Genomic DNA, 25,977 nt, shown 5'->3' on the forward strand with positions numbered 1-25,977 from the left:
CCTCCACTCCAAAACCGGAAAAGGATGAAGCCATTGCACAGTATGTCTCACAATTTAAAATGAAAACTAGAGCTTGATTAGAGGGATACATTGAAAGCCTGTATCAGTATCTGAATTTCTGTCAGTCTTGCGTATTTGGAAAAAAAAAAAACTGTTTTGATTGTCAACTTGTTTATACTGAACAATAATTGTACATAGGAATAGCTGTTTCAATTGCAGTTTTTTTTTATTAAACAATTGTACAGTATAAACAGATTTGTCCATGCATTATTCAATTCTTCTCTTTTATTAATTGAAATGATCTCTGTAGGCCTACTGCATGTCTTCATTTGTGTCTTCTACATGTAAAGGATGATGGTTGAAATTATGTAGGCTAATATAATAAATGTTTTTTAATAAATGGAAGTGTTGTCTATAATATGTTGACTTCAAAGAGGCACAGGATGCACTGGGACTGTTCTGATGCTCCGAACACTACTCTACTTGTGCAGTGGAGATCGGCGGAGTGATTTTGGTGTCCTTCTTGATTTTGGCGTGCTGGGACTACTGCATGTTGTGGTGTCAACAGAGAAAAAGAGGCCAACATTGTCGGGAGGGAGGGAGGGAGGGAGGGAGTGATAACCCGACAAACGCTATACTAGCTGCGCGACTGGCCAGCCATGCACAAAAAGAAGCACACTGTGACAGACCATCTGTAAACAGTGACTGATCCCAAACTGAGAATCACAGTGACAAAGTAGAGAATCAATGAACACAGTCCGACCAGAAACAACTTGGCTCCCAGAGCAGGAGAACTCTATGCAGTCTAACATGTAGGCCTCTAACGTGCACTGTAACATGCACCGTAACCTGTATGAAATCAGAAAGTAATGGTGCATTCGTTTGTGGTCGGAGGTGGCAAGTCGCAAGTGGCAAAATACCTACCTCCGACCTGTGTGCATTCGAGCTATATACCATTATATCACAGTTACCTAGTTATATCTAGTGCATTCGAGCAACTGGGGGCTGAGAAACATATCTGAATTAGCGATGTTCATGCGGTGTTTTATTTAATCATTCCTAGTAGCAAGTCGCAATTTGCCACCTCCCAGTTATAAACGAACGCACCATAATCCCCCCTTTGAGCCTTTCTCATAACACCAAAACATGTTCATCCTTTTAGGAGAGGAAAGGGTGTGTGATGTGACTGCTGCACAATTTGTGGCTGCCTGCCACCGGCTGATTGACTGTGAATGACAAATGTGACATCGGGTATGCTCACATTATACGAGTACATTTACCATTGGTTACCTTTTGACATTACATAATTATTTTTGCTTAATTAAGCCTATTCATCCTCATCAATTTACTTTTGATACATGATGCCTGTTTATTGTTGTGAACTATTGGGTGAGGGGGAGAGAGAGAATGTAGAGGGAGAGAGAGGTAGAGAGACTGCCAGCAGCAAGGAGACTGCACCCTCCTGCTTTGGCTGCAGCAAAATTTTTGTAAGTTGCTGCATACCAGAATGTAACCTACTTTACAAACCTACTGTAGGCATTCCTCTTGCTCGAAGGCAAACTGTTCAATATACCGTATAATTCTTAGGTAATGCATTTGGAGTAAACATAATACTTCTATACAATGGGTAGTTACTCTCACCATCCTAGAAAAGGATATAAATCGCCGGTTCAGGAGACAGAACCCCTGGAAAGTGGCCGGGCCAGATGCTGAAGTTCTGTGCTGATCAACTGACCCTGGTGTTCACTGACATTCTTCTTCAGCACCTCACTAGAGACATGCCATGTACCAGCCTGCTTCAAGACCTCTACCATCATCCCCGTCCCCAAGAAAACAACTGGCCACAATGACTACAGGCCGGTCGCCCTGACCTCTGTAGTAAGTGAAAGTCTTTGAGCGCCTTGTTTTGCTGCACCTCAAATCCCTCACAGACCCTCTGCAGCTACACCTACATAAGTAAACATGGCCCTTCACTACATTCTACAGCATCTGGAACATGGACACGGCAGGATCCTGTTTGTGGATTTCAGCTTCTCCCGCCCACAGCTCTCACAGCTGCATGTGCCCGACTCACAGGTCTCAGACTCCAGGTCAATCCATCAGCACCGGCTCCCCTACGGCTGCATCCTTTACCCCCTACTCTTCTCCCTGTACACAAACAGCTGAACCTCCAGCCACCAGTCTGTCAAGATGCCGTCTACAGATGGTTAGATCGACCAACTTTGGTTAGATCGATGGTTAGATCGACAACCTGGAGCTCAACGCTCTCAAGACAGTGGAGATGATTGTTGACTTAACAAAGAAACCAGCCACCCCCCCTCATCACACTCAATGACACCCCAGTGACCACTGTTGATTCCTTCTGCTTCCTGGGCACCACAATCTCCCGGGACCTCAAATGGTAACTAAACACCAGCTCCCTCGTGAAGAAGGCACAGCAGAGGATGTACTCCCTGAGGCAGCTGAAGAAATCCAGACTACCAAAGAAAATGATGATACTCTTCTACACCTTCATCATCGAGTCCATCCTCACCTCCTCCATCACCATCTGGTACTCCGCTGCTACAGCCAAGGACAGGGCCAGACTGCAGCGCGTCATCCGATCCGCATTGAAGGTGATCGGCTGCAACCTGCCCTCCCTCCTGGTCCTGCACAACTCCAGGACCCTGAAGCGGGCCAGGAAGATTGCGACCGACCCCTCCCACCCCGGCAATAATCTCCTCGTGCCACTCCCCTCAGGCAGGAGGCTACAGTCCATCAGGACATCTACACGCCACAGAGGCAGCTTCTTCCCCACGGCCATCAGCCTCTTCAACAAGGCTTGTGTCCTCCTCTGGCCCCCCGTCGCACCACAGACCCCGCCACTGATGAAAGACATGTCAATAGGCACTTGAGCGTGACCTGAATGGACTGGATAGGATGCGCTGCACTCACATATCACGCCGCACACACATATACACACTTGTGCATGACCTGAATGTACAGCATAGGACACACTGCAATCACATATCATGCCGCACACATATACACTTACGCACACTCACATACACCTTACACTCTGCATACTCACTGTATATGACTGCACTACTTTTTGTATATTGTTCTTTTTCTTGGCTTATCCTTTTTTGCACTAGCATTTTGTACTCACTCTTTGCACTGTCCTGTCTCGTCCCTGCACCCTGTCTCCATGTTGTCTCCACCACGACCGAAAGCAAATTCCTAGTACTAGTTGAAAAATGGCATGACAATGAACAAATTATGATTCTTATGATAGTAGATGAAAGAGTGAGATGCTCATGTTTGATGTCTGTGATTGATTGATGGCAGGAGTGTGTTTCATGGATAGGCCACTCCATGCACTGTGCTCCACAGTGTTACAAGAACACAAGTATCCATTTTTCATTAAACAATTGTGAGTAATTAATTTAATTGAATACTAATAATTGTCCAAATCTGTCATTGACTCCAATGCATCATGTGGAAAAAGATGTGTTAGAGTTGGGCTTTAATGAACAAAGGAGGGACTCAAGGGAGAGAGAGGAGACATGAATGATGAAAATTGAGACCTAACAGGCTGTTTTTAACCTGCTGTTTAATTCTTTAGATCTGAGACGGCACAAAAGGTAGCCAATGATAGCCGACCGCTCAGAACTCCATCAAGGCCAACCTGCAGTGCATAACTTGACTAGGCCTCATTTGATCTTGCACACACACAACTTCTTTCTTTCTTTCTTTCTTTCTTTCTTTCTTTCTTTCTTTCTTTCTTTCTTTCTTTCTTTCTTTCTTTCTTTCTTTCTTTCTCTCAATTTAATAATTCAAGTCAAATAACTTTATTTGGAAAGGGAAACATGTTTACATTGACAAAGAAAGTTATATATATAGCATAGCCTCTTCCGACCCAGAACCTCTTCTAAAGTAGAAGTTGAATGAAACTTGTCATGATGGGACAAGGAAATGGTGATTTAATTTTGTGAGCACCAACCTACCCAACAGGTATGATTAGGCACATTATTACGCATAGTCATCTCCCTTGAATACGCCAAAGTGCTAATCGTGTTCTGTGTCGTGACCTGTTGCGGATGAAACTATATTGGGACTTTACAGTCAGTCTTTTACATTAAGTCCCTGACACCAAGCCGATAATCGGCCGTCGTGAACGTCCGTGAGCGTTGTGAGTGTCGGTGGCTCAAGTTGTGCGTTGTGTGTCACGCACCGTTGGCTACATCTGAGAATGTCGGTCCTGAAACTCTCCCTGTCCTCCTTCCATGATGGTTTGTATCAATTAGGTCCAGCGGAGAAGCAGGAATACAATTATAGCTCTGGCAGGCAGAGGGGGCACACTGCACAGCTTGATGAAAGGCTGCATGGTGTAGGCCTAATTCGAGTTTTGTTTTGCTTTTGGTATCTGTAAAATATAATATAAAATGCATCCCCTCATTTGAGCAGACATTTGAGCATGTCTTATCAGCGTTGGAATGAGCGGGCACGTCAGGACAGAAGTCACGGAAGTGGCCAAAGCAAAGAAACTCAGGGCAGTGATGAAGATGGCTACCTTACGGTGACAAAAAAAAACATGGGAAAAAAGCTCAATATCTTCACAAATAATCATTCAAAAATTGTAAAAACCATGGAATACCTTAGTTTAATGTAGGTACAAAGGTACATGTCATTGGATCGTTATGACACACATTTCAGAAAAATCGCTATTCACGATGTCAACTGCATTTCAGTGTAGCCAATTACTGCATCTTGTTGTCCCAGTACTTGTATGCTATGGTGCAATGTTGAATAATGTAATCTAGAACGTTTTGGAAACGACAATTTTGAGTGAGAGTACAGTTGATTCCTTGTCCCATATATGAAGTAGAAAAAAAACGGCAGTGATTGTTCTGCACTTCCCTGCTCATAGACTATCAGTGCATTAATGCATTCACGCAATGGCATTAACAAATATTCAAAGTAGTATTTACAGGACAATATGACCGATTATAAGCTATCCAATGTATCCAACGTGCCAAGCAATCGAAGTGAATGGACCGCACCCCTGTCCATGCGTGGCCTGGTCCACTGCGGGAATGACTCGGTCACGACGATAGCCTGGCGCAGCTTCTGGAATGGCGCGGCTTTTGGGGGTTGACCCAATTTGTGTGCGGTGGGTGTACAGCCTCTCTTCTCTGGAGAGCCAGCTGTCGATGGCGGCCTATCTCGATAGAAAGGCTCACTGAGTCTACATAGACAAGGATTTCCTTCATTTTGGATCAGTCACAGTGGTCAGGTATTAAGCCACTATGTACTGTCTGTTTAGTAATTATCTTTTTGTTCTAGTATAATTTGGTTTGGTCTAATGGTGTTGCCTCCCTGTGGAGTCTGTGTTTGTGAAAAGAGCCACAGAGCTAGCTGGCTGAGGGGACTTCTTTCACGATCCACTCCTCTGTGAGGGTTTAGTTATGGAAAGTGTCAGGGTCTCTTTATTTTAGGTGATTGTAGAATTTAAAGGCTCCCTTCTGGATTTTGCTAATTAGTCGGTATTTTCCTAATTCTGCTCTGCATGCAAAATGTTGATGTTTTATTTTGAACACGGAGGAACATATTACAGTACTCTGCATGCAGATCAAGTCAACTCATTATGATGTTTGTCCCATTTTGTAAAATATGGGTTTAACAATATTTGTTGTCAAATAGAAAAAGCCCTCCTTGACTTGTATGAAGTAGATATAATTTTCTCTCTCTCGCTCACGCACACTTTCTTTCGATATAGCTTGCTTCCTCTCTCTCTCTCTCTCTCTCAATGTGTCTCTCTGAATGTACAATAAATTCACTTTTTACACACTTTCACCAAAGGTATGACGAATTATGATCCCTCCTAGCTTGTAGGGCATCCCATAATTCATCTCTCCGCTTTCATGTGTAGAAAAAGATGCCTCAGGTGACAAGCACCATAACAACAACAAGCATTGCTGGAAAGCGCCCAGTTCACTTTAATCATGTTTTGCCTTGCGGCTATGTAATTGTGGTGGGAAAACGTTTGTCTGACACAGTATGTAAGTCACGTTATCAGGTACATACCAGAAACTCGTTTGTGCTAATTTTGTGCAGTCATGTAAGTGTGTGTGTATTGTAAATAAGTCTACTACAAACTTATGTCAACCCAGCCAGCTGAGGCGGTCGCTGCAACATGGGGCTACATTGTTAATCTCCATGGCTTTCACTCCAAACTTTTTTTTCTGCTTTTTTTACAGAGCAATACTTTATATTGTACGTACAAATGTGACTCTTATGTAGTGGAATCACTACAAACTTCCACTGAGTTTCTATATAGGATGATGATGACGTTTAAAGAGAGGAAAGGTTGTAACAGCTGTTCCATTTTGATCGTCTCTGTTCCCCTCCCTCGATCCCTTCTTCCCTTTGATCTAAAAGGCTTACTTGTTGCAAAATCAGAAAATCCTCCCTCCTCTGATGAAGGAAAGTAAAGTGTTGGGTGCATCCTAGTGTTGGAGAGTAGAGAGAAACATGGAGAGCTTCACCGGCTCATCCAAGAGTAATCTAGCCTACCATGGTCGCTTCAGGACTTATGGATGAGATCAGATGAACTTGAATAATCCTTGGGAAGGGGGTGAATTTAGCCTGTCTGTGGAATAGTAGACTTTAAACATAATGATGGGGAGAAATGGGTACACTTGTTTGGTGGACCTATTATGGTTCAGCCTTTTGGATATATTATCTGCCTCGCCTACCAATAGGCTATGTGTTCTTAGACTATGTAACCTTGTCATTAAAGATGGTTAAACACACACCAATGCTTTAAGAGGCAATGTTGACTAGGCTAAATTATTTATGTTTTTACATGCAGAACTGAGTTGTTAAAATCATGTTCACACTAGTGCAAATTAAGACTGAAATAACTTTTTGGGGCCTACAGGTATTTTGAAAAACTATTCGGCCTCTCAGATCAGATCCAGATCAAATGAATGATTCATAATTGATAGGCTATGATAGGCCTATCCCAGAACCGGCCCTCCCTATACGCTCACTACACAAGGACTCGATTGTAGCACTGGGGTGTCAATAGAAAAAGGTTTACATGTCTCACGGGTCAGGTAGGAGGGCCCCTTAGCAGAGTCCATGAATGTTTCTAGATGTAATGAACGCCTCACTGCAATACACACTCTCTTCACTGTCTCATCATGGCAGTTTCACATCGCACTCATTGTGCGTCAGAAGTGGTGAGGTACCTCAAACTTTTGGGACAATCAACAAAATGGCGTCATATAGGGTCTACAGCCAGGCTCCAAGACCCTGTATGCAAAAAATGGGACAATTTGGTAGTGAATGTTGAAAAAATGTTGACAAACCGAGACGTCTGGTTACCCTTAATATAGAGCAAGTCTCTGTTTGTCTACTGTCGAATTATTTTGCCTGTTCAGCTTTGCCCAAAACTAGTACAGCTGCCCTGATACAAAAACTGAACTATTATCTCACACCAGCGTTCCAGGTACTCTAGAATTAGTTTGCCGTTGTTCAGCTCTACCCACTATGTTCTACTCCAGTCACTTAAAATAAATACATTCTATTGTCCACCCTGTACAATAGTATCTACTAACCAAGCTATCATTAAGATCATTCAGATGGGACTTAGCCGTGATGCTACTTTTCGCTATATGTTCTTCTCCATTCACTTATGATAATGTTAGCAATCAGAACAGTTACATGAAAATGTCTTCTGGTCGATTTAGCGGTCAGTAAAATCGACCATATGTCAAGAGGTGGACATAATGGATTTCTCTTGGCCTAGATAATCTAGCAGTGTGCTTTGAGCAGTTTGCTGTGTCATTCGAAACACAGAGAAGGAAGGGTGCGGGGTTGCCAACAGCAACGTCGCTAATTGGTAGAGCTCTCTGTTGTTGCACTATAGGATTGTGGGTAGTGTATTTTTCTGCATTGACAGATATAGTTTACATGAGGACAGAATTCTTAATACCCCAAAAAAGTTTTTGAGATAAAATTCTGAAAAATATCACACTACATCTACCCTGTCATGAACATTTTGTAAAAATGTTTAATTGTTTAAGTTTGAAACTTGTAGCTAGTTGCTAGTTGCTGCCAGCATCAGGACTATAATTGGCCCACAGTGCCAGTTGAAGACTTTTGGCATAGGACTGGCCCTATGTGTAAAGTTTGGTGAATTGTCATGCATGGGAAGAAGAAAAGAGGCCAGAACAAGAGGTCCCGGCAGCTGAGCTGCCCGGCCCCTAATAAAAAAGAGTAACAGTGCAATATAAAGTTAAACACAAAATACAAATGCTATGCATATATACATGGAAGGAATTGGAATGTGCTGGTGGAGTACTGTAGGTGAAGTTAAGTCAAATTCAATAGACAAGCAGTGGCGTCTGGTGGGTCCTGGTAGGTATGCCAGAGCCAGCGAAGCATGCACACGCAGCTGTAACGCAATTCTTTTGTAGGTGCGCTTTCAAAAATAATAATAATAATAATAATATACAGGAAAACTACAGTAGCCTAAATTAGGGCACTGCAAAACTGTGCATTGCACTTAGAAATGACACCCCCACAGGAAAAGTACTACGCCCGCTCTCTCTCTCTCCTCTCACACACACAGCAGGCTCTCTCTCTCTCCTCTCACACACAGCAGGAAGCCGTGACGCACAGAGAGAATAAGAGCAATACTATCAGAGGCACAAACCTAAATTAAGAATATAATATTTAAGCTGACACAGCGCATATCAGAACATATGACAAGGCAGTTTGGCACCAGTACAGTATAAGACACAACACTGGACTCGATTGCCTCTTGGCTCTGCTTTAACGTTAGTCCACCATCTCAGTGTATGGGAACTTCAACTAGGGACCGGCTGTTGGAACACATTGTCAATTACACTATTGATCATGTGATTTGGACGGGACAGGAAAAAAAAAAGTCAATCGTAGTGGATGAGAGCGGGAATCATAATTAACAACAGTTATTTTTTTTACATACAAAATGTGCATTTCTAATATAAATAAAACACAATTCTTTTTCTAACATAAGAAAGATGATGTTATTGTAACGCTGGGTATGAACTGGGAATGTTATAAGTTATGCCTACAGTGTGTTTAGCTACTCTACGTTCTACTGTTCACTGTGGCAATAAAACCGGACTCAGTTGGGTTTCAGTGGATTCAGTTGAGTTTCAGCGAAAGAGGATTACAGTCTCACTCTTCCTTTTCCTGTTAGCTAGCCATGACACAGCGCTACAATATAAACTGCTATGAAAATGCATGTCCACAGGTGAACTGTTCTTTACTGCCAAGTGCCATCTTAACATAAAGGTGCATCCCCCAACATTTAAATACTGTGAAAAGGTTCATTATTTATTATTTAATTCAAAAAGTGAAACTTTCATGTATTCTATTAATATTTCAAGCCTTTTTTGTTTCAATCTTTATGATTGTACAGTATGTTTAGTATGTTCATTTATACACTCAATACTTGGTCGGGGCTCCTTTTGCACAAATTACTGCATCGTAATGATGCGTTGAGCGTGGCATGGAGGCAATCAGCCTTGAAATATTTCACTTCATGTGTAATGAATCTACAATATATGAAAGTTTCACTTTTTGAATTAAATTAATGAAAATAAGGAATTTTCCACAGTATTCAAATTTTCTGAGATGCACCTGTACTGTCATCTCGCCAGCGACTACAGATGTAAACTATCCTTTCGGCTGATAAAAAAACATCGTTTTACTAATTGCAGGAGATGTAAGAAGCAGAAACCAGAAATCAAGGGGGCGTAATGAATGACACTCTCAGCAGGGCCTGAGGTGTGTGTGTGTGTGTGTGTGTGTATGTGTGTGTGTGTGTGTGTGTGTGTGTGTGTGTGCATGCGTGTGTGTGTATGTGCACATGCTTATGGGCACATCTGCATGGAGAGATAGATGTGTTTGGAAGGGGGCCGTCGGGTAATGTGTAGGTCCTGAGAGCCATACGAGATCCCTGGCACACTGTTGCGTTATATGACAGCGTTTTGTACTGCGCCCGCCTGTGCCCCCCCCCCCCGCGGCCCACCGCACACCCAGTGCCACGGGACACCCGCTGAAGAATCAAATTGACATGCCTCATTTGTTAGGGTCCTGTGTACAGTACTACGCCACCCACAAGTCTGAGAGGCACGGACCATAATGCCCCTGGATAGGAACCACTGAACAGGCTGCATCAGTCAGGCCAGACAGACAGAGAAAGGGCGCCTGGTACTTGGAGACCTATGGGAGGCTCACTAACATAAACACTTGGTGGTGTTAATCGGTTTGTTATTCAAATTCCATTGCCTTGTAGGCTACTGGGTAGTGTGAGGAAGAGAGATCGCTAAATAAATGACTGACCACAACAGATCTTTTTTGTGGGGGTGGTTTGTGTTATTGGTGACAGGGGAAGGTATAAATCACGCCCAAAAGAGTGCAAGATTTATGGATATGCAGTATTTACTGTACGCACAAACCATTTCGGTAAATGATGACATTGTATAGTTAAAGCATGCATGTTGGTAAAGAATTTGGTATAAAATCTTAAAATATATTTAAAAAAAGAAGAATAAGAAAAAAGACTTAGTTGTCCGCAGGACTGAAACTGAAGAACAAGGAAAGGGAAAAAGAGCAAAAATTTATACTCAAAAATCAATTATATACACAGGATGACAAGGCTTGAAAGACAAGTACTCTTTCTCCTCAGAGGGATCCTTTGATGTCGATGAAACACATCGTCCCCGGCACTCCACCAGCGGCTCAGAAGGACGGCGAAGGCTCCTGGCATTGTGTGGAAACAATACCCTACAGCAAGTGATTAGCACCGGGACAGGACTTGTAAAAGACACACCGTGTTCCTTCACTCTTCCTCTCCCTCAGGGGAGTTGAGCAGAAACTAACCTCCAGCCTGTCTCCTTGTTGCACCATTAAATTAATTTATTTCCACAATTTTGAAGCCTGTTTATTATTTCAGTTGGCAGCTAAAAAAAAAGAAATCGGTAAGATGGAATAACGGTGTGATAAAGGAGGTTTTGGGAGTTTGATGCTACTACACAACACGTGGTTTGCTTTCCGTGTTTATTTATTCAAATGAGCCGTAGAAAATTACAGGGAAGAGAATCTCCTGAGGTTGCCTTTATCTGACCATTTTGACAGATTAAGGAATAAGTCACATGCAAGGTTACAATGCAAATATTACTCATGCAGACTGGCTTTCCTTCCCAGCAAACACGCAACGTCAGGGAGACGTTCAGATCATGTCTTAATAACGTCCGTCGGTCCAGAACCCCATTTGTACGTCTGCTGGACCCCTCAATATTCAAACGTCTGGCTTGGACCCCTCTAAGACGTCTGTGGACGTGCAAAACGGGTCCAATATCTGAACGTAAAAAAAAACACATTCATTCTGGCTCCTAATTGGATGTCTTTGGACGTCCGAAAAAGACATAAAAGACGTCTATAAGGCATCTTTTAGATGTGTCTTTGCTCAGTGGGTTATGGTGGACTTGCTTTACTGAGAGAACTGAAGCCATTCCAAGAAGACACACTTCATGACTTATTAAATGTTATTTGGACTGTCTGGAACAGAATGGCATACAGTATCTACTGACCATATAAGATAGGCCAAAGGCTAGGCTATGATATGATATTATAGCCCATAAGCCAGGGACTTTTATTAAAGCTCAAATGAGACTTGGAACTATTCCACGAGAGAGAATGTGATTAGGTAGGAAGGTAGCTGAACCCCATGGGCAAATTACAACACTGTGTATGATAGGCTTGAGCAGAGGTGTAGTGGTGACTAAGAAAGTGGGTATACTCTGACTAAAGAAGTGAGTATAATAATAATAATAATTATTATAATTATAATTATAATAATTATAATAATCTGATTTGTTAAGCACATTTCTCGCACCCAAAGCATTGTGCAAAAAAGAAAAGAAAAAATATGTTTAAAAAACAGTAAATAGGTCAGTAAAAAAGTAGAGATAAAAAAGATATATTATTCAACACAAGTTTGTAAATGCCAGTCTGAAAAGGTGTGTTTTAAGGAGAGCTCTGAAGGTGTTGAGAGCCTCTGGCTCTTTGATGGAGTCTGGGAGTGAGTTCCACAGCCGTGGAGCAGCACAGCTGAGGGCCCTGGCTCCCGTGGTTCTTAGCCTGCAGCGTGGTTGCTGGAGGAGGATGGAGCGGGAGGAGCGGAGGGGGCGCTTAGGGCAGGACAGTTTGACGAGGTCAGAGAGGTCAGATGGGCCAGTGGCATGGATGGATTGGTAGGTGTGGGTTAAAACTTTAAAATCAATGCGTGAGAGAACAGGAAGCCAGTGGAGGCGAAATAACACCGGAGTAATGTGCTCATGAGGGGAGGTGTGGGTAAGAACACGGGCAGCACAGTTTTGAACATACTGAGACTGGTTGATGCATTTGGCGGATGCCCCCACTAGGAGGGCATTGCAGTAGTCCAGGCGCGTGGAAACAAAGGCATGGATGAGGCGTCCGGTTGTACTGTAGCAGAAATGTTACAGCTTTTACATTAGTGACGTTTAAAGAAGTGGGCATACAGTGGGTGCATGGATATGGAAGTGGGTATTATCGGTATACCTCCATACACCCACCGCTAAACCACCGGGCTTTCGCAAACATGTTTCTCCCAAGTGAATTAAAGTAAAATAGATTTGAAACGGGACATTTCCTTTGTATTATGTTGTGATTAGATAGTCAATTGTCATGTCATTTGACCAATGAAATACCACAAATCCACTCCATTCAACATTGAAATTTGGATCCTTTTTTTAACACACATTTTCAAAATCATCACACCACGCTTGACCCTCTTATGCTTATCGGTTCCCATTGCTGTCGGTGCGGCAGTGAAACATCTGGCTTCATTTGACACTAAAACGTGGATCGTCCAAGTGTTACCTTTCTGCTAATTATAGGAGAGATATGCCCCTGTCCCTGAATTGCTCCAAGTGTCCAGTGAAGGTGTGAGATAGAAAAGCTTTAGTAAATTGCTTTTGCTGAATGATAAATATTGAGAGGTATGGCGATAGAAGCGAGATGTTTAAGTTTTCCATGAATTATTCAACATGACATGAATTGCAGACGCACACATTTAAAAAGCGCCCCCCCCCCTCCATTATTAAATAGGAACTGGAAGGGGGGCATTTGGGGTTCAACCGAATGTGTAATTTAGTGTTATTAGAGTGACCCAGAGACACTTCCCCTTCCCAACAGGAATTAACCGTGAAGAAAACTCATTAAATACACGACTTTTCCTCCTCTTGGCACATTTGAGTTTCAGTTCACATCTGTTTCTCCCACTTTATCTCTCCTTTAAAAAGTGGCTATAATTTCTGAGTCTTTAATATGGGACTGGCTGAAGCACTAGACCCTTCACTGGTGTTTAGAGAGGGTCAGTGGAAGCTGCTCATCGATTCGCTCCCATTAGTAAGTGGCCAGGGCAATGTCAATGATCTCCTCCATCTTGAGAGCCCCTCATTACTCTGCTTGACGGCCAGATGCAGGGTCAACGGCTTTGGCATGCCAAGGCGGACTGGGTGTGGGTCAGGGACTTTTCTCGCTCATGAGACAGTTTGGTATGTGGTAGTGTTGTAGTCAAGACCACCTTAACCGAGACTGAGACAAGACCAAGACTTTGAAGGGTTGAGACTGAGTCAAGACCAGGACCAGACCAATACTAGTTCCACACTGCATGACTCACTTACAATAAAACGTGGAACACGCAAACCATAGGCACTCCTCAAATTGATTTCAAATTGAAGTTACTGGTTACATTTGAGGAGGGAGGTTTTACATAAATTAGAAAACAAATACATTAGACAATACACAGGCAATTGAGTGATATTCCCACAGTTGTGGTCTTGCGAACCGATTGAAAAATAATTTCGTTTTTAAGCCCTGGCTGCGACTAAATAGTTATATGCTAAAAAATTTAAAAAGCCTTTCCAGATGAACTAGAATCTTACTTGGCAAATTATATGTCAGAACGCCAACTAACACCTAGGTGAGTTTCTTGTCTTTGAAATCGACTTTAACATGTTTTTGAACGATTTTGCAAGATGCCCATCCACATCCATTGTATGACCAAAACGGTGGTAGAGCAATTATCAGACTTTCTCAAAAATGCTAGCTTTGTCAACGTTTTGATCTGAACCATTGTATATGATCATAAGTAACCTTAAAACAGGGCTAAACATGCATTTTCCCTTTACTACTCCTTTAACTTCTCCCCACCCCCACCGTGACTGTTCGCTCAAGAAGACGACCCAGAGAAAGAACTGCGTCTACACTCTCTCATCTCTCAAACACCAAAAAAAGCCACTTCAACCGGAGTGAGCGGACCCCACCTCGCTTATCCAGGCTGTGCTTCAGGCTGTCCTCCCCCTGGCCGAGGCTGTCGGTGTGCTGCCCGTGCAGGGGGTGCATCCCCTGTCCCCCGTACTCCTCCGGCCCCTCGCGGTCGCTCAGCTGGTTGTGGTGGTGGTGGAGCTGATTGGGCGTGGAGGTGTGCGCGTGGGTGTGGCCCAGCTGCTCGTCCTCGTCGCAGTCGTAGTCATCCAGGATGGGGGTCTCGCGTATGGGCATGCCGATGACCGAGCTGTGCTGGAGCTGCCGGGAGCCCCGGAAGCTGTCCCTCCCCTGGGGCCCCAGGAGCACGGACGGGATGTAGTGGATCTCGTGGGTGGCCTCGGTGCTGGCGCTCTTCTGGGGGACACGCCGGCGCTTGCACCAGCGGTGACGGGTGTACAGGACCAGGGTGAAGAGGAGGATGAGGAGAAGGAGGGCAATCAGGCCACCCTGGAAGAGAGAGAGAGAGAGAGAGAGAGGGGGGGGGGGGGGGGGGGGGGTGAGACGTGGATACACACCTACACACTACCCAGGTGATCAGGTGACCCGGTAGGAAAGAGGGAGTAGAAGGGTGCGGAAGAGCGAACAACACACACAAACCACATAAACATACATGCAAGGGACACACACACACACACACACACACACACATAGTCTGACACTCATACACATTGACGTTTCATTTCACATCATTCTTCAGTCTGAAAGTGCTCCTATTGCAGACGTTTTCTGAGATGGGCGTTGCCGAAGAGGGAGTCCTCAGTGATTAGGTCACTATACCTAACCAATCAGATTGTGCAGTTTTAATTCCATCATCGCATTCAAAGGATGCTGATTGGCCTGGCTGGAATTTCAACCGAGAAATGGCTCTGGATGAGAGCCTTTCCAATCACATTTCGACACGCACGCACTCACGCACACACACACATACATATACACACACACACACACATACACACACACACACACAAACGAGGACACTCTCTGCAGAGCCAGGGCTGTCTGTGGTTTCAACATGCTAATGTGTTAGTACTAGTGCTAGTCACACAACCACCCTTATACCCAGTTCAGACTACACAATATTTTTGGTCAACATGTCAGATGAGGCACTCATAGATCGAGAGACTGGCCACACTACAAGTATGACCCCGACCAATCGTCGTAGGAGTCGTAGGAAAATAAAAACAATTCTGACATGCTAGACTTTTCGTCGTGGTGTCGTCAGGAATTCCAGACGCCACATCGCTGATCTTTGATTAAGGTCACACTACGCGGCCGTTCGTAATTCCCGACGTCGTGCCTGACACTGGAAATTAGTCGGGGACAAAAAATCGGGCTGAAATAGGGCTGATTTTGTGTAGTCTGACCTAGGCATTAGTGTTTTACACACACCAGTGTTGTGGGGCGTGCGCGGAGCGCGTCACGGTCTGCCTCTCCGACGCCGTCTGACCAGCCCACCACCTCTGCGCGCTCAATGAGAGCGTTGGCTAGGCGACGACGCAGCCGGTCTCCATCAGGCAATCAGCGCACCTGTCGCTGATTGCCTCCGCTGCTACAAGAACCGGCGGGACCGGCAGTTCATCGCCAGATCGTAGCCTTATGTACACGGTACAATCTCGCTCCCTGTGATTCTTAGTCAACTTGCCTTTTCCTTCCCGAACCCTGCCTTACCCCGTTTTTGTGTTTTTCCTTCCAAGATTCCCACGGACCCTCCCTCGCGTCTCCCCGGCCCCAGTTCCTCTCGGCCTCCCGCGGATCCCTTCCCCGTCTCCCCGGACCCACAGAACCCCTCGAACCACCCCCGAACCCCTGGACACCCTCGGACGGATCTCCCGGTACCACGCTCGCCTCCTCCCTTGGACATCCCTTTGGACTCTCGGACTGTACTGTAGCCAGGCGCACGCACATACATACAACACCCTGCCCGCCTATATCACCCCGCACCCACGGTAGACCACACACATAGTCTTCACTACGCACTACACATAGGTATTCACACATCCCATACTCCGAGACCATTCGGCGCACCACACTTTCTCCCGCATATCCCCTTCCCAACATCCTGGAAATAAACAGACCCACGGGCTAACGGATCAACCGCTCTGTGCCGCTTCTTTGGTCCCCCCGGGTCGTACCGCACAACACACCAGTGTGATAAGGCGTGTTAGCCCGGCTCATTCACATTCACCAGAGCACACCTGTCCCTCTGTTGTGTCCCATTTCACACCATCGCAGCAACATCACACACTTCCTGACGGACACCCGGTGGGGCTGAATAATACACTTGACTCACTCACACACACAGACTGCATAACGAAGCACAGCCTTAAGATTGGCAGGGCAGACCTACAGTACTCTGGGTAGACAGGGCAGACCTACAGTACTCTGGGTATGCAGGGCAGGGCAGACCTACAGTACTCTGGGTAGGAAGGGCAGACCTACAGTACTCTGGGTAGACAGGGCAGACCTACAGTACTCTGGGTAGGCAGGGCAGACCTACAGTACTCTGGATAGGCAGGCAGGGCAGACCTACAGTACTCTGGGTAGACAGGGCAGACCTACAGTACTCTGGGTAGGTAGGGCAGACCTACAGTTCTCTGGGTAGGCAGGGCAGGGCAGACCTACAGTACTCTGGGTAGGCAGCGCAGGGCAGACCTACTGTACTCTGGGTAGGAGGGGCAGACCTACAGTACTCTGGGTAGAAGGGGCAGACCTACTGTACTCTGGGTAGAAGGGGCAGACCTACAGTACTCTGGGTAGGCAGGGCAGAACATACTGTTCCAATGATGCAACACTAGCAGGAGCCAGTTACAGCAGCTCCTGTGTTTTTCGTATTCATGTAAGTTTTATTTATATGGCACCTTTCAAGATACTGAATCACAAAGTGCTTTCCAGTCAAATAAATAAGCAAGACAACAGCAGTGTATACAAATCGACAACACCCAAATTAAAATAAATACAAGTACGAATGTAGGCCAAGATAAACACAGGCACAAGCAAATCCAACTCATGAGACAGAGGAATGGGAACAAACCAGCGCTTACCGAAAGCCTGTCTGAACATCAATGTTTTTAGCTGGTTTTTGAAAGTGTTGCACGACTCTATTGATCTCAAAGTGAAAGGGAAGGTGTTCCACAATTCGGGGGCAACTACCTGAAAGGCATGATGATCCCGGGTTCCAAAACGGGTTCTAGGGATGGACAGTAAAAGTTTATCAGAAGACCTAAGAACCTGATTGGTTGAGTGAGACAGAAGGAGCACTGGAATATACCCAGGTGACTGACCATGAAGGGCTATGAATGTAAGAAGCAGCACTTTAAAATGGACTCAGAATTTTAATGGGAGCCAGTGCACAGAGGCTAAAATTGGCATAATATGAGATCTCTTGTTATTTCTAGTTAAAAGCTGAGCAGCTACAACTTGTAAACGGTCCAAAGCAGACTTATTAAAAGTTTCAGCAGTCATCGATTCCTTTATAGCACCTAGGCAATCATTTACAATAGACACTTCGCTACACTACTCTGGTTTAAAGGAACAGTATAGCTGGATATCATCAGAATAAAAAATGATAAGAGATGCCTTTGAAATGGCTGATAATCTTACCAAGAGGTGGCATATAGGGCACCACATGACAGAGGGGCAGTGTCTGACATATACTGGCCCACAGAAACAGAAAAACTATGATCAGCAAGATGCAGATGCAGTAATACCCATATCCTTTAGCCTACTCAACAGGATATGATGATCAACTGTATCAAACGCTGAAGAAACGTCCAATAACATCAAGAATGAGCATTTCCCATCTGCAGCCATCCCAATGTTGTTTGTGACCTTGAGGAGGCCTATTTCAGGAGAAAGACAACGGACATTCAACCACTTTAGCTAACCGGGGACTGTGTGGAGAGGGTTCCAACATTCAGATTCCTGGGCGTGCAGATTGCAGAGGACCTAATCTGGAGCGCCAACACCACGGACGTGATCAAGAAGGCCCAGCAGAGGCTCTACTTCTTCAGACTCCTCAGGAAGAGCCATCTCCAAGGCTCATCCCCAAGGCTCATCTCCAAGGCTCATCTCCAAGGCTCGTCTCCAAGGCTCAGAAAACCATGGGCTGCCCACTCCCCACCCTGGAAGACCTTCACCGTTCCCGCTGCCTTAAGCCAAATCCATCATCAAGGACACAACACACCCTGGACACTGTCTTTTTGAGCTACTGCCCTCGGGCAAGAGATACAGGATAATCAAAAACAAAACAACCTGAAACCCAGTTTCTATCCCAAAGCAGTGACCACAATAAACTCTGAATAATGTGAAATAGGTAGAATACCCAGGATGTGTGATATTGTGAATGTTGCTTTTTATTGTTTATTTTTTAATGTCCTTTTAACATCTTATTTATTCTCTGGATGTCTTTTAAATTTTGCACTGCAGATGATGTCTTCAATTTCGTTGTTGTGGAAATGACAATAAAGAATCTAACTAACTAACTAAATTTCTGTTAAGTACATTTTACGAAAGCCTCACTGCAAAGTGTCACAGAAACTGTGAGTTTCTAATATATCTGTAAGCTGTTTGGCAACAACATTTTAGACAAGAGAGGCAGCTTAAGAGATAGGCCTGTAACGAGATAGGCCTGTAACTTAGAGATAGGCCTGTAACTTAGAGATAGGCCTGTAACGAGATAGGCCTGTAACTTAGAGATAGGCCTGTAACTTAGAGATAGGCCTGTAACGAGATAGGCCTGTAACTTAGAGATAGGCCTGTAACTTAGAGATAGGCCTGTAACTTAGAGATAGGCCTGTAACTTAGAGATAGGTCTGTAACTTAGAGATAGGCCTGTAACTTAGAGATAGGCCTGTAACTTAGAGATAGGCCTGTAACTTAGAGATAGGCCTGTAACTTAGAGATAGGCCTGTAACTTAGAGATAGGCCTGTAACTTGAGGAGCAAGAATGTCCAATCATGGGAAGGCCGGATGAGGGGGAGATGCTTGCTCTGATATGTCTGACTTTGTCCACAAAATTATTCTGAAAATTATTATTAATTATATACTATCACAGTCCAACCCATTTATGCGTTTTTGTCTGTTTTTTTTTGTCATTTTCTATTTTTACTTTTTTGAGCAAACCTAATATATGTACCATGGACAACAACTACAGGATTGTTTACTCTTGGGAACGGCTGATTTCACTTGAAAAGTGAAGAGAAAAGAGAGAGACTAGAGATCCCGAAGGAGCTAAAGATGCACACTTGCAGATGCCAGGCCAAGATGCCTTCTTGTAACTTTAAATAACACTTGGGAGAAGAGCTTAGATCTGGGCCAGACAAACAGGCCCTACCCATGCTGGTTCTGTCCGAGCCCGGCCTCGGCCCGCTCCATTGGCCGCATTTATGGGCCGATTTAACCCTTTTAACCCTGAAAGTAGAGTGACAACATTTCGAATATTAATTGGATTTTCCCTATAATACTAGAAAGTGCAGTTTCTCAGCTTTCAGCAAGTGTTGGAGTGAGGAATTTTTTAGATTTGTTAGATATTTTTTTAATATTATTAAATATTTGTTAGATATTTTTAAAATGTTGCCGGTGACGTGGTCGTATCAAAAGGGTTAAACCCAAAACTTTCTTAGTTTGTAAGTAAACTGTTTGGAAGTAAACTCATTTATTTGAAATATTTGAATGTTTAATTTGAGTTATTTGAATGACAAGTAGTGTACTGTACCTAGTTTTATTACTAGGAGTTATTTTGTTTGCTATCAAGTCAACCAGCTGGCATATCAGATTCACACATATGCGACAGTGGAGACTTCCTCCTACTCAAGGAAATAGAATCAGTAGACTACGGTGAAAATAGCCCTGCGGAGATAACGAGGTAATCTTTTTATGATAATTATTACACACAGGATCATAAATACAGTAGCACAACATGGATTGGAAGCGAAGCTGCATGTTTATTCTGCCCAAAAAAACAAGGATTACACTACATTGATCAATACAATAAAAAACTAGAAAGGGTGCTCAGAGAGCACAGGGCTCTCGGCCCATTAATGCATTTTGTTGGTGTAATCGAATTGAAATGGTTAAACTCATTCCTCAGTATAAATCTAGCACACTTGCACCATTGACGAGTGAGCTTTTTGGTGGTGTAACTGATAGCTTCTCAGATTACTCAGATTACTAAACATTTAACACCAAAATATTTAGATAATGAAATAATCAACCAACATTCTCTTTTCTTTCTATCTCTTTTTTATGTATTTTTTTTACTGAAGGTCACGGTGGACTACCTAATCCTTCTGAACTAGTTCACAGTTATTCATTATTCTGCCCCATCTTGACAGCTGCTCACATGAACATTATCAATTAACCTAGAGTGTCATATCCACACACTCTAATCTACGTCATCACATACAGTACAAATCTCTATATAATACAGTATACAGTATACAGCTAACTGTGCGGGCAGAGAAATCTGGCTAGTGGGAAGCAGAAGCGAGGGAGCTTTGCCTTGCTACTAAACAACAGATGGCTTACTCCTGGACATCAAGGAACAAATCTGTAACCCGGACATTGAACTGGCTGGTGTCGGCCTGTGTCCATATTACCAGTCACAGGGGCTTTTGCGTACCATTGTTGTGCTTGTTCACCCCCCACCCCATCTGTGGACACGGGCTCAACATGTGACTACATCCATTCAGGCACTCCAGACCAACCACCATAGTGCTTTTATGGCTATCTCTGACGATTTCTCTCTGTCGTCCATTCTGCCCACCAACAGGCAGTTTGTGAAATGTGCCACCAGAGAGAACGGGGACTTTGGACTTGCTGTATGCAAATATCAAGGATGCATAAAGCTGCTCAGATGTCCACCTCAGGCCCCTCTTCAAACCACTGGTAGTGACCACCAGTGACCACCGGGGGCAGTGAGGAGATGGACATCAGAAGCTCAGGAGCATCTAAAGGATTGGGAGGTGCTCAGTGATCCTCATGTGGGGGACATTTAAGAAGTACCAGACTTATCCACCAGGAGGGGGCGCTGTTTTCTGAACAACAAACCCTGCATCACCAGTGACCCAAACCCATTCTGAATGACAAGAAGAGTGCCTTTACGGCAAAGGACATGGATGAACTCAAGTGTGTATAGAAGGAGCTGAAGGTGAAGATCAACGAGAGGAAGAACAACTACAGGACAGGGATGGAGGACAAGCTGCAGAAAAACAACATTAGAGAGGTCTGGGATGGTATGAAGGTCATCGCTGGCTACAAATGAACAACCAGTCGACGGAAGGAAGCCAAGCCAGGGCCAATGAGCTCTTGTTCTTCAATAGGTGTTTTCATGCAGGGTCCTCTGTCTTCCTGGATCCTCCACCCAAATGACCACTCCAAGCACTACTACGGCCTCACCTACACCTGACCTCTGCCCTCTCCTCCCCTACCGGTGGCTTCATCCATACTCCCTCTCATCCTGGCAGGACCATCAGAAACCCCACTGTCTCGCTGTTCCTATCAGAAGTGATCTTTCTCTCATGCTGCATCTGAGATGTGAGGGAGGAGCACACACACACACACACACACACACACACACAGACAGAGAGACACACACACACACACACACATGAGCCAATGAGCAGAGGAGGCACACAGGGAATACTCCAAAGTTTGTTGATACCTGAATAGTCATGTCAGCGGTGTAGAAGTATTTCAAACTCTTTAATTAGATAAAGATATTATCATTAAACTCAAAGAGAATCTCAATGATAAAAGGCTTCTAAAGGAAAGAACTATCATTTGTACACCGGCAAGCAAATGAAAAACAAAAAATCACTCTCGGTTTCCAAGGAAAATGTCTCTTCAACAAAATAAAAAGAGGTTCAAAAATCTATAAACCTGCATATATTTATTGAAGAATATCACCATGTTTGAAGGGAAATGTAATTTCACTTGACTGTGATGATGATGGTGATGATGATGAAAATGAAAAATCTGACTGCCAATTAATCCTGACATTAATCCTGGATACAGTGTGTCTAATGTGTCCTTTTATTGTATTATTACTTGTTCAAGAGTAAAACAATGTATCGGATTGATAACGGTATTCATAGTCAATTAATTTTTTACACGCATATTAATTACAACTGTTTAGGTTGCCCAAAGCGTGGGTTCCAAGGAGGAGAAAACATTGAAACATTGAGCAACATTAGACAGTCAAGATACCAACATTAAAACTGTACAACAACAAACAGCCGAGGGGATAGAAACAATAGGGACCACAACAACACAATCAACATAGAGGACATCTCAGTAGTCTAGTAGGACATCTCAGTAGTCTAGTAGGACATCTCAGTAGTCTAGTAGGACATCTCAGTAGTCTAGTAGGACATCTCAGTAGTCCAGTAGGACATCTCAGTAGTCCAGTAGGACATCTCAGTAGTCTAGTAGGACATCTCAGTAGTCTAGTAGAGGACATCTCAGTAGTCTAGTAGGACATCTCAGTAGTCCAGTAGGACATCTCAGTAGTCTAGTAGGACATCTCAGTAGTCTAGTAGAGGACATCTCAGTAGTCTAGTAGGACATCTCAGTAGTCTAGTAGGACATCTCAGTAGTCTAGTAGGACATCTCAGTAGTCTAGTAGGACATCTCAGTAGTCTAGTAGGACATCTCAGTAGTCTAGTAGGACATCTCAGTAGTCTAGAGGACATCTCAGTAGTCTAGTAGGACATCTCAGTAGTCTAGTAGGACATCTCAGTAGTCTAGTAGGACATCTCAGTAGTCTAGTAGGACATCTCAGTAGTCTAGTAGGACATCTCAGTAGTCTAGTAGGACATCTCAGTAGTCTACTAGGACATCTCAGTAGTCTAGTAGGACATCTCAGTAGTCTAGTAGGACATCTCAGTAGTCTACTAGGACATCTCAGTAGTCTAGTAGGACATCTCAGTAGTCTAGGACATCTCAGTAGTCTAGTAGGACATCTCAGTAGTCTAGTAGGACATCTCAGTAGTCTAGTAGGACATCTCAGTAGTCTAGTAGGACATCTCAGTAGTCTAGTAGGACATCTCAGTAGTCTAGTAGGACATCTCAGTAGGACATCTCAGTAGTCTAGTAGGACATCTCAGTAGTCTAGTAGGACATCTCAGTAGTCTAGTAGGACATCTCAGTAGTCTAGTAGGACATCTCAGTAGTCTAGTAGGACATCTCAGTAGTCTAGTAGGACATCTCAGTAGTCTAGTAGGACATCTCAGTAGTCTAGTAGGACATCTCAGTAGTCTAGTAGGACATCTCAGTAGTCTAGTAGAGGACATCTCAGTAGTCTAGAAGGACATCTCAGTAGTCTAGTAGGACATCTCAGTAGTCTAGTAGGACATCTCAGTAGTCTAGTAGGACGTCTCAGTAGTCTAGTAGGACATCTCAGTAGTCTAGTAGGACATCTCAGTAGACTAGTAGGACATCTCAGTAGTCTAGTAGGACATCTCAGTAGTCTAGTAGGACATCTCAGTAGTCTAGTAGGACATCTCAGTAGTCTAGTAGGACATCTCAGTAGTCTAGTAGGACATCTCAGTAGTCTAGTAGAGGACATCTCAGTAGTCTAGAGGACATCTCAGTAGTCTAGTAGGACATCTCAGTAGTCTAGTAGGACATCTCAGTAGTCCAGTAGGACATCTCAGTAGTCCAGTAGGACATCTCAGTAGTCTAGTAGGACATCTCAGTAGTCTAGTAGAGGACATCTCAGTAGTCTAGTAGGACATCTCAGTAGTCCAGTAGGACATCTCAGTAGTCTAGTAGGACATCTCAGTAGTCTAGTAGAGGACATCTCAGTAGTCTAGTAGGACATCTCAGTAGTCTAGTAGGACATCTCAGTAGTCTAGTAGGACATCTCAGTAGTCTAGTAGGACATCTCAGTAGTCTAGTAGGACATCTCAGTAGTCTAGTAGGACATCTCAGTAGTCTAGTAGAGGACATCTCAGTAGTCTAGTAGGACATCTCAGTAGTCTAGTAGGACATCTCAGTAGTCTAGTAGGACATCTCAGTAGTCTAGTAGGACATCTCAGTAGTCTAGTAGGACATCTCAGTAGTCTAGAGGACATCTCAGTAGTCTAGTAGGACATCTCAGTAGTCTAGTAGGACATCTCAGTAGTCTAGTAGGACATCTCAGTAGTCTAGTAGGACATCTCAGTAGTCTAGTAGGACATCTCAGTAGTCTAGTAGGACATCTCAGTAGTCTACTAGGACATCTCAGTAGTCTAGTAGGACATCTCAGTAGTCTAGTAGGACATCTCAGTAGTCTACTAGGACATCTCAGTAGTCTAGTAGGACATCTCAGTAGTCTAGGACATCTCAGTAGTCTAGTAGGACATCTCAGTAGTCTAGTAGGACATCTCAGTAGTCTAGTAGGACATCTCAGTAGTCTAGTAGGACATCTCAGTAGTCTAGTAGGACATCTCAGTAGTCTAGTAGGACATCTCAGTAGGACATCTCAGTAGTCTAGTAGGACATCTCAGTAGTCTAGTAGGACATCTCAGTAGTCTAGTAGGACATCTCAGTAGTCTAGTAGGACATCTCAGTAGTCTAGTAGGACATCTCAGTAGTCTAGTAGGACATCTCAGTAGTCTAGTAGGACATCTCAGTAGTCTAGTAGGACATCTCAGTAGTCTAGTAGGACATCTCAGTAGTCTAGTAGAGGACATCTCAGTAGTCTAGAAGGACATCTCAGTAGTCTAGTAGGACATCTCAGTAGTCTAGTAGGACATCTCAGTAGTCTAGTAGGACGTCTCAGTAGTCTAGTAGGACATCTCAGTAGTCTAGTAGGACATCTCAGTAGACTAGTAGGACATCTCAGTAGTCTAGTAGGACATCTCAGTAGTCTAGTAGGACATCTCAGTAGTCTAGTAGGACATCTCAGTAGTCTAGTAGGACATCTCAGTAGTCTAGTAGGACATCTCAGTAGTCTAGTAGAGGACATCTCAGTAGTCTAGAGGACATCTCAGTAGTCTAGTAGGACATCTCAGTAGTCTAGTAGGACATCTCAGTAGTCCAGTAGGACATCTCAGTAGTCCAGTAGGACATCTCAGTAGTCTAGTAGGACATCTCAGTAGTCTAGTAGAGGACATCTCAGTAGTCTAGTAGGACATCTCAGTAGTCCAGTAGGACATCTCAGTAGTCTAGTAGGACATCTCAGTAGTCTAGTAGAGGACATCTCAGTAGTCTAGTAGGACATCTCAGTAGTCTAGTAGGACATCTCAGTAGTCTAGTAGGACATCTCAGTAGTCTAGTAGGACATCTCAGTAGTCTAGTAGGACATCTCAGTAGTCTAGTAGGACATCTCAGTAGTCTAGTAGGACATCTCAGTAGTCTAGAGGACATCTCAGTAGTCTAGTAGGACATCTCAGTAGTCTAGTAGGACATCTCAGTAGTCTAGTAGGACATCTCAGTAGTCTAGTAGGACATCTCAGTAGTCTAGTAGGACATCTCAGTAGTCTAGTAGGACATCTCAGTAGTCTACTAGGACATCTCAGTAGTCTAGTAGGACATCTCAGTAGTCTAGTAGGACATCTCAGTAGTCTACTAGGACATCTCAGTAGTCTAGTAGGACAT

The 25,977-nt window shown here is 44.0% G+C and overlaps 1 protein-coding gene across 1 annotated transcript in view; it reads right to left on the reverse strand.

Moving 5' to 3' along the window:
- The window catches only part of astn2 (astrotactin 2), a gene marked incomplete at both ends in the record, with an annotated part of 261,038 nt that overhangs the window by 163,393 nt on the left and 71,668 nt on the right, over positions 1–25,977 (reverse strand). Inside the window, one exon of the mRNA XM_084442591.1 lies at positions 14,394–14,844. Coding sequence (XP_084298717.1) covers positions 14,394–14,844 — 451 coding nt within the window. The remainder of the gene's footprint in view (positions 1–14,393; positions 14,845–25,977) is intronic.

This window comes from Borostomias antarcticus, assembly GCF_949987555.1.
Source record: "Borostomias antarcticus genome assembly, chromosome: 8".
Classification (NCBI taxonomy): domain Eukaryota; kingdom Metazoa; phylum Chordata; class Actinopteri; order Stomiiformes; family Stomiidae; genus Borostomias; species Borostomias antarcticus.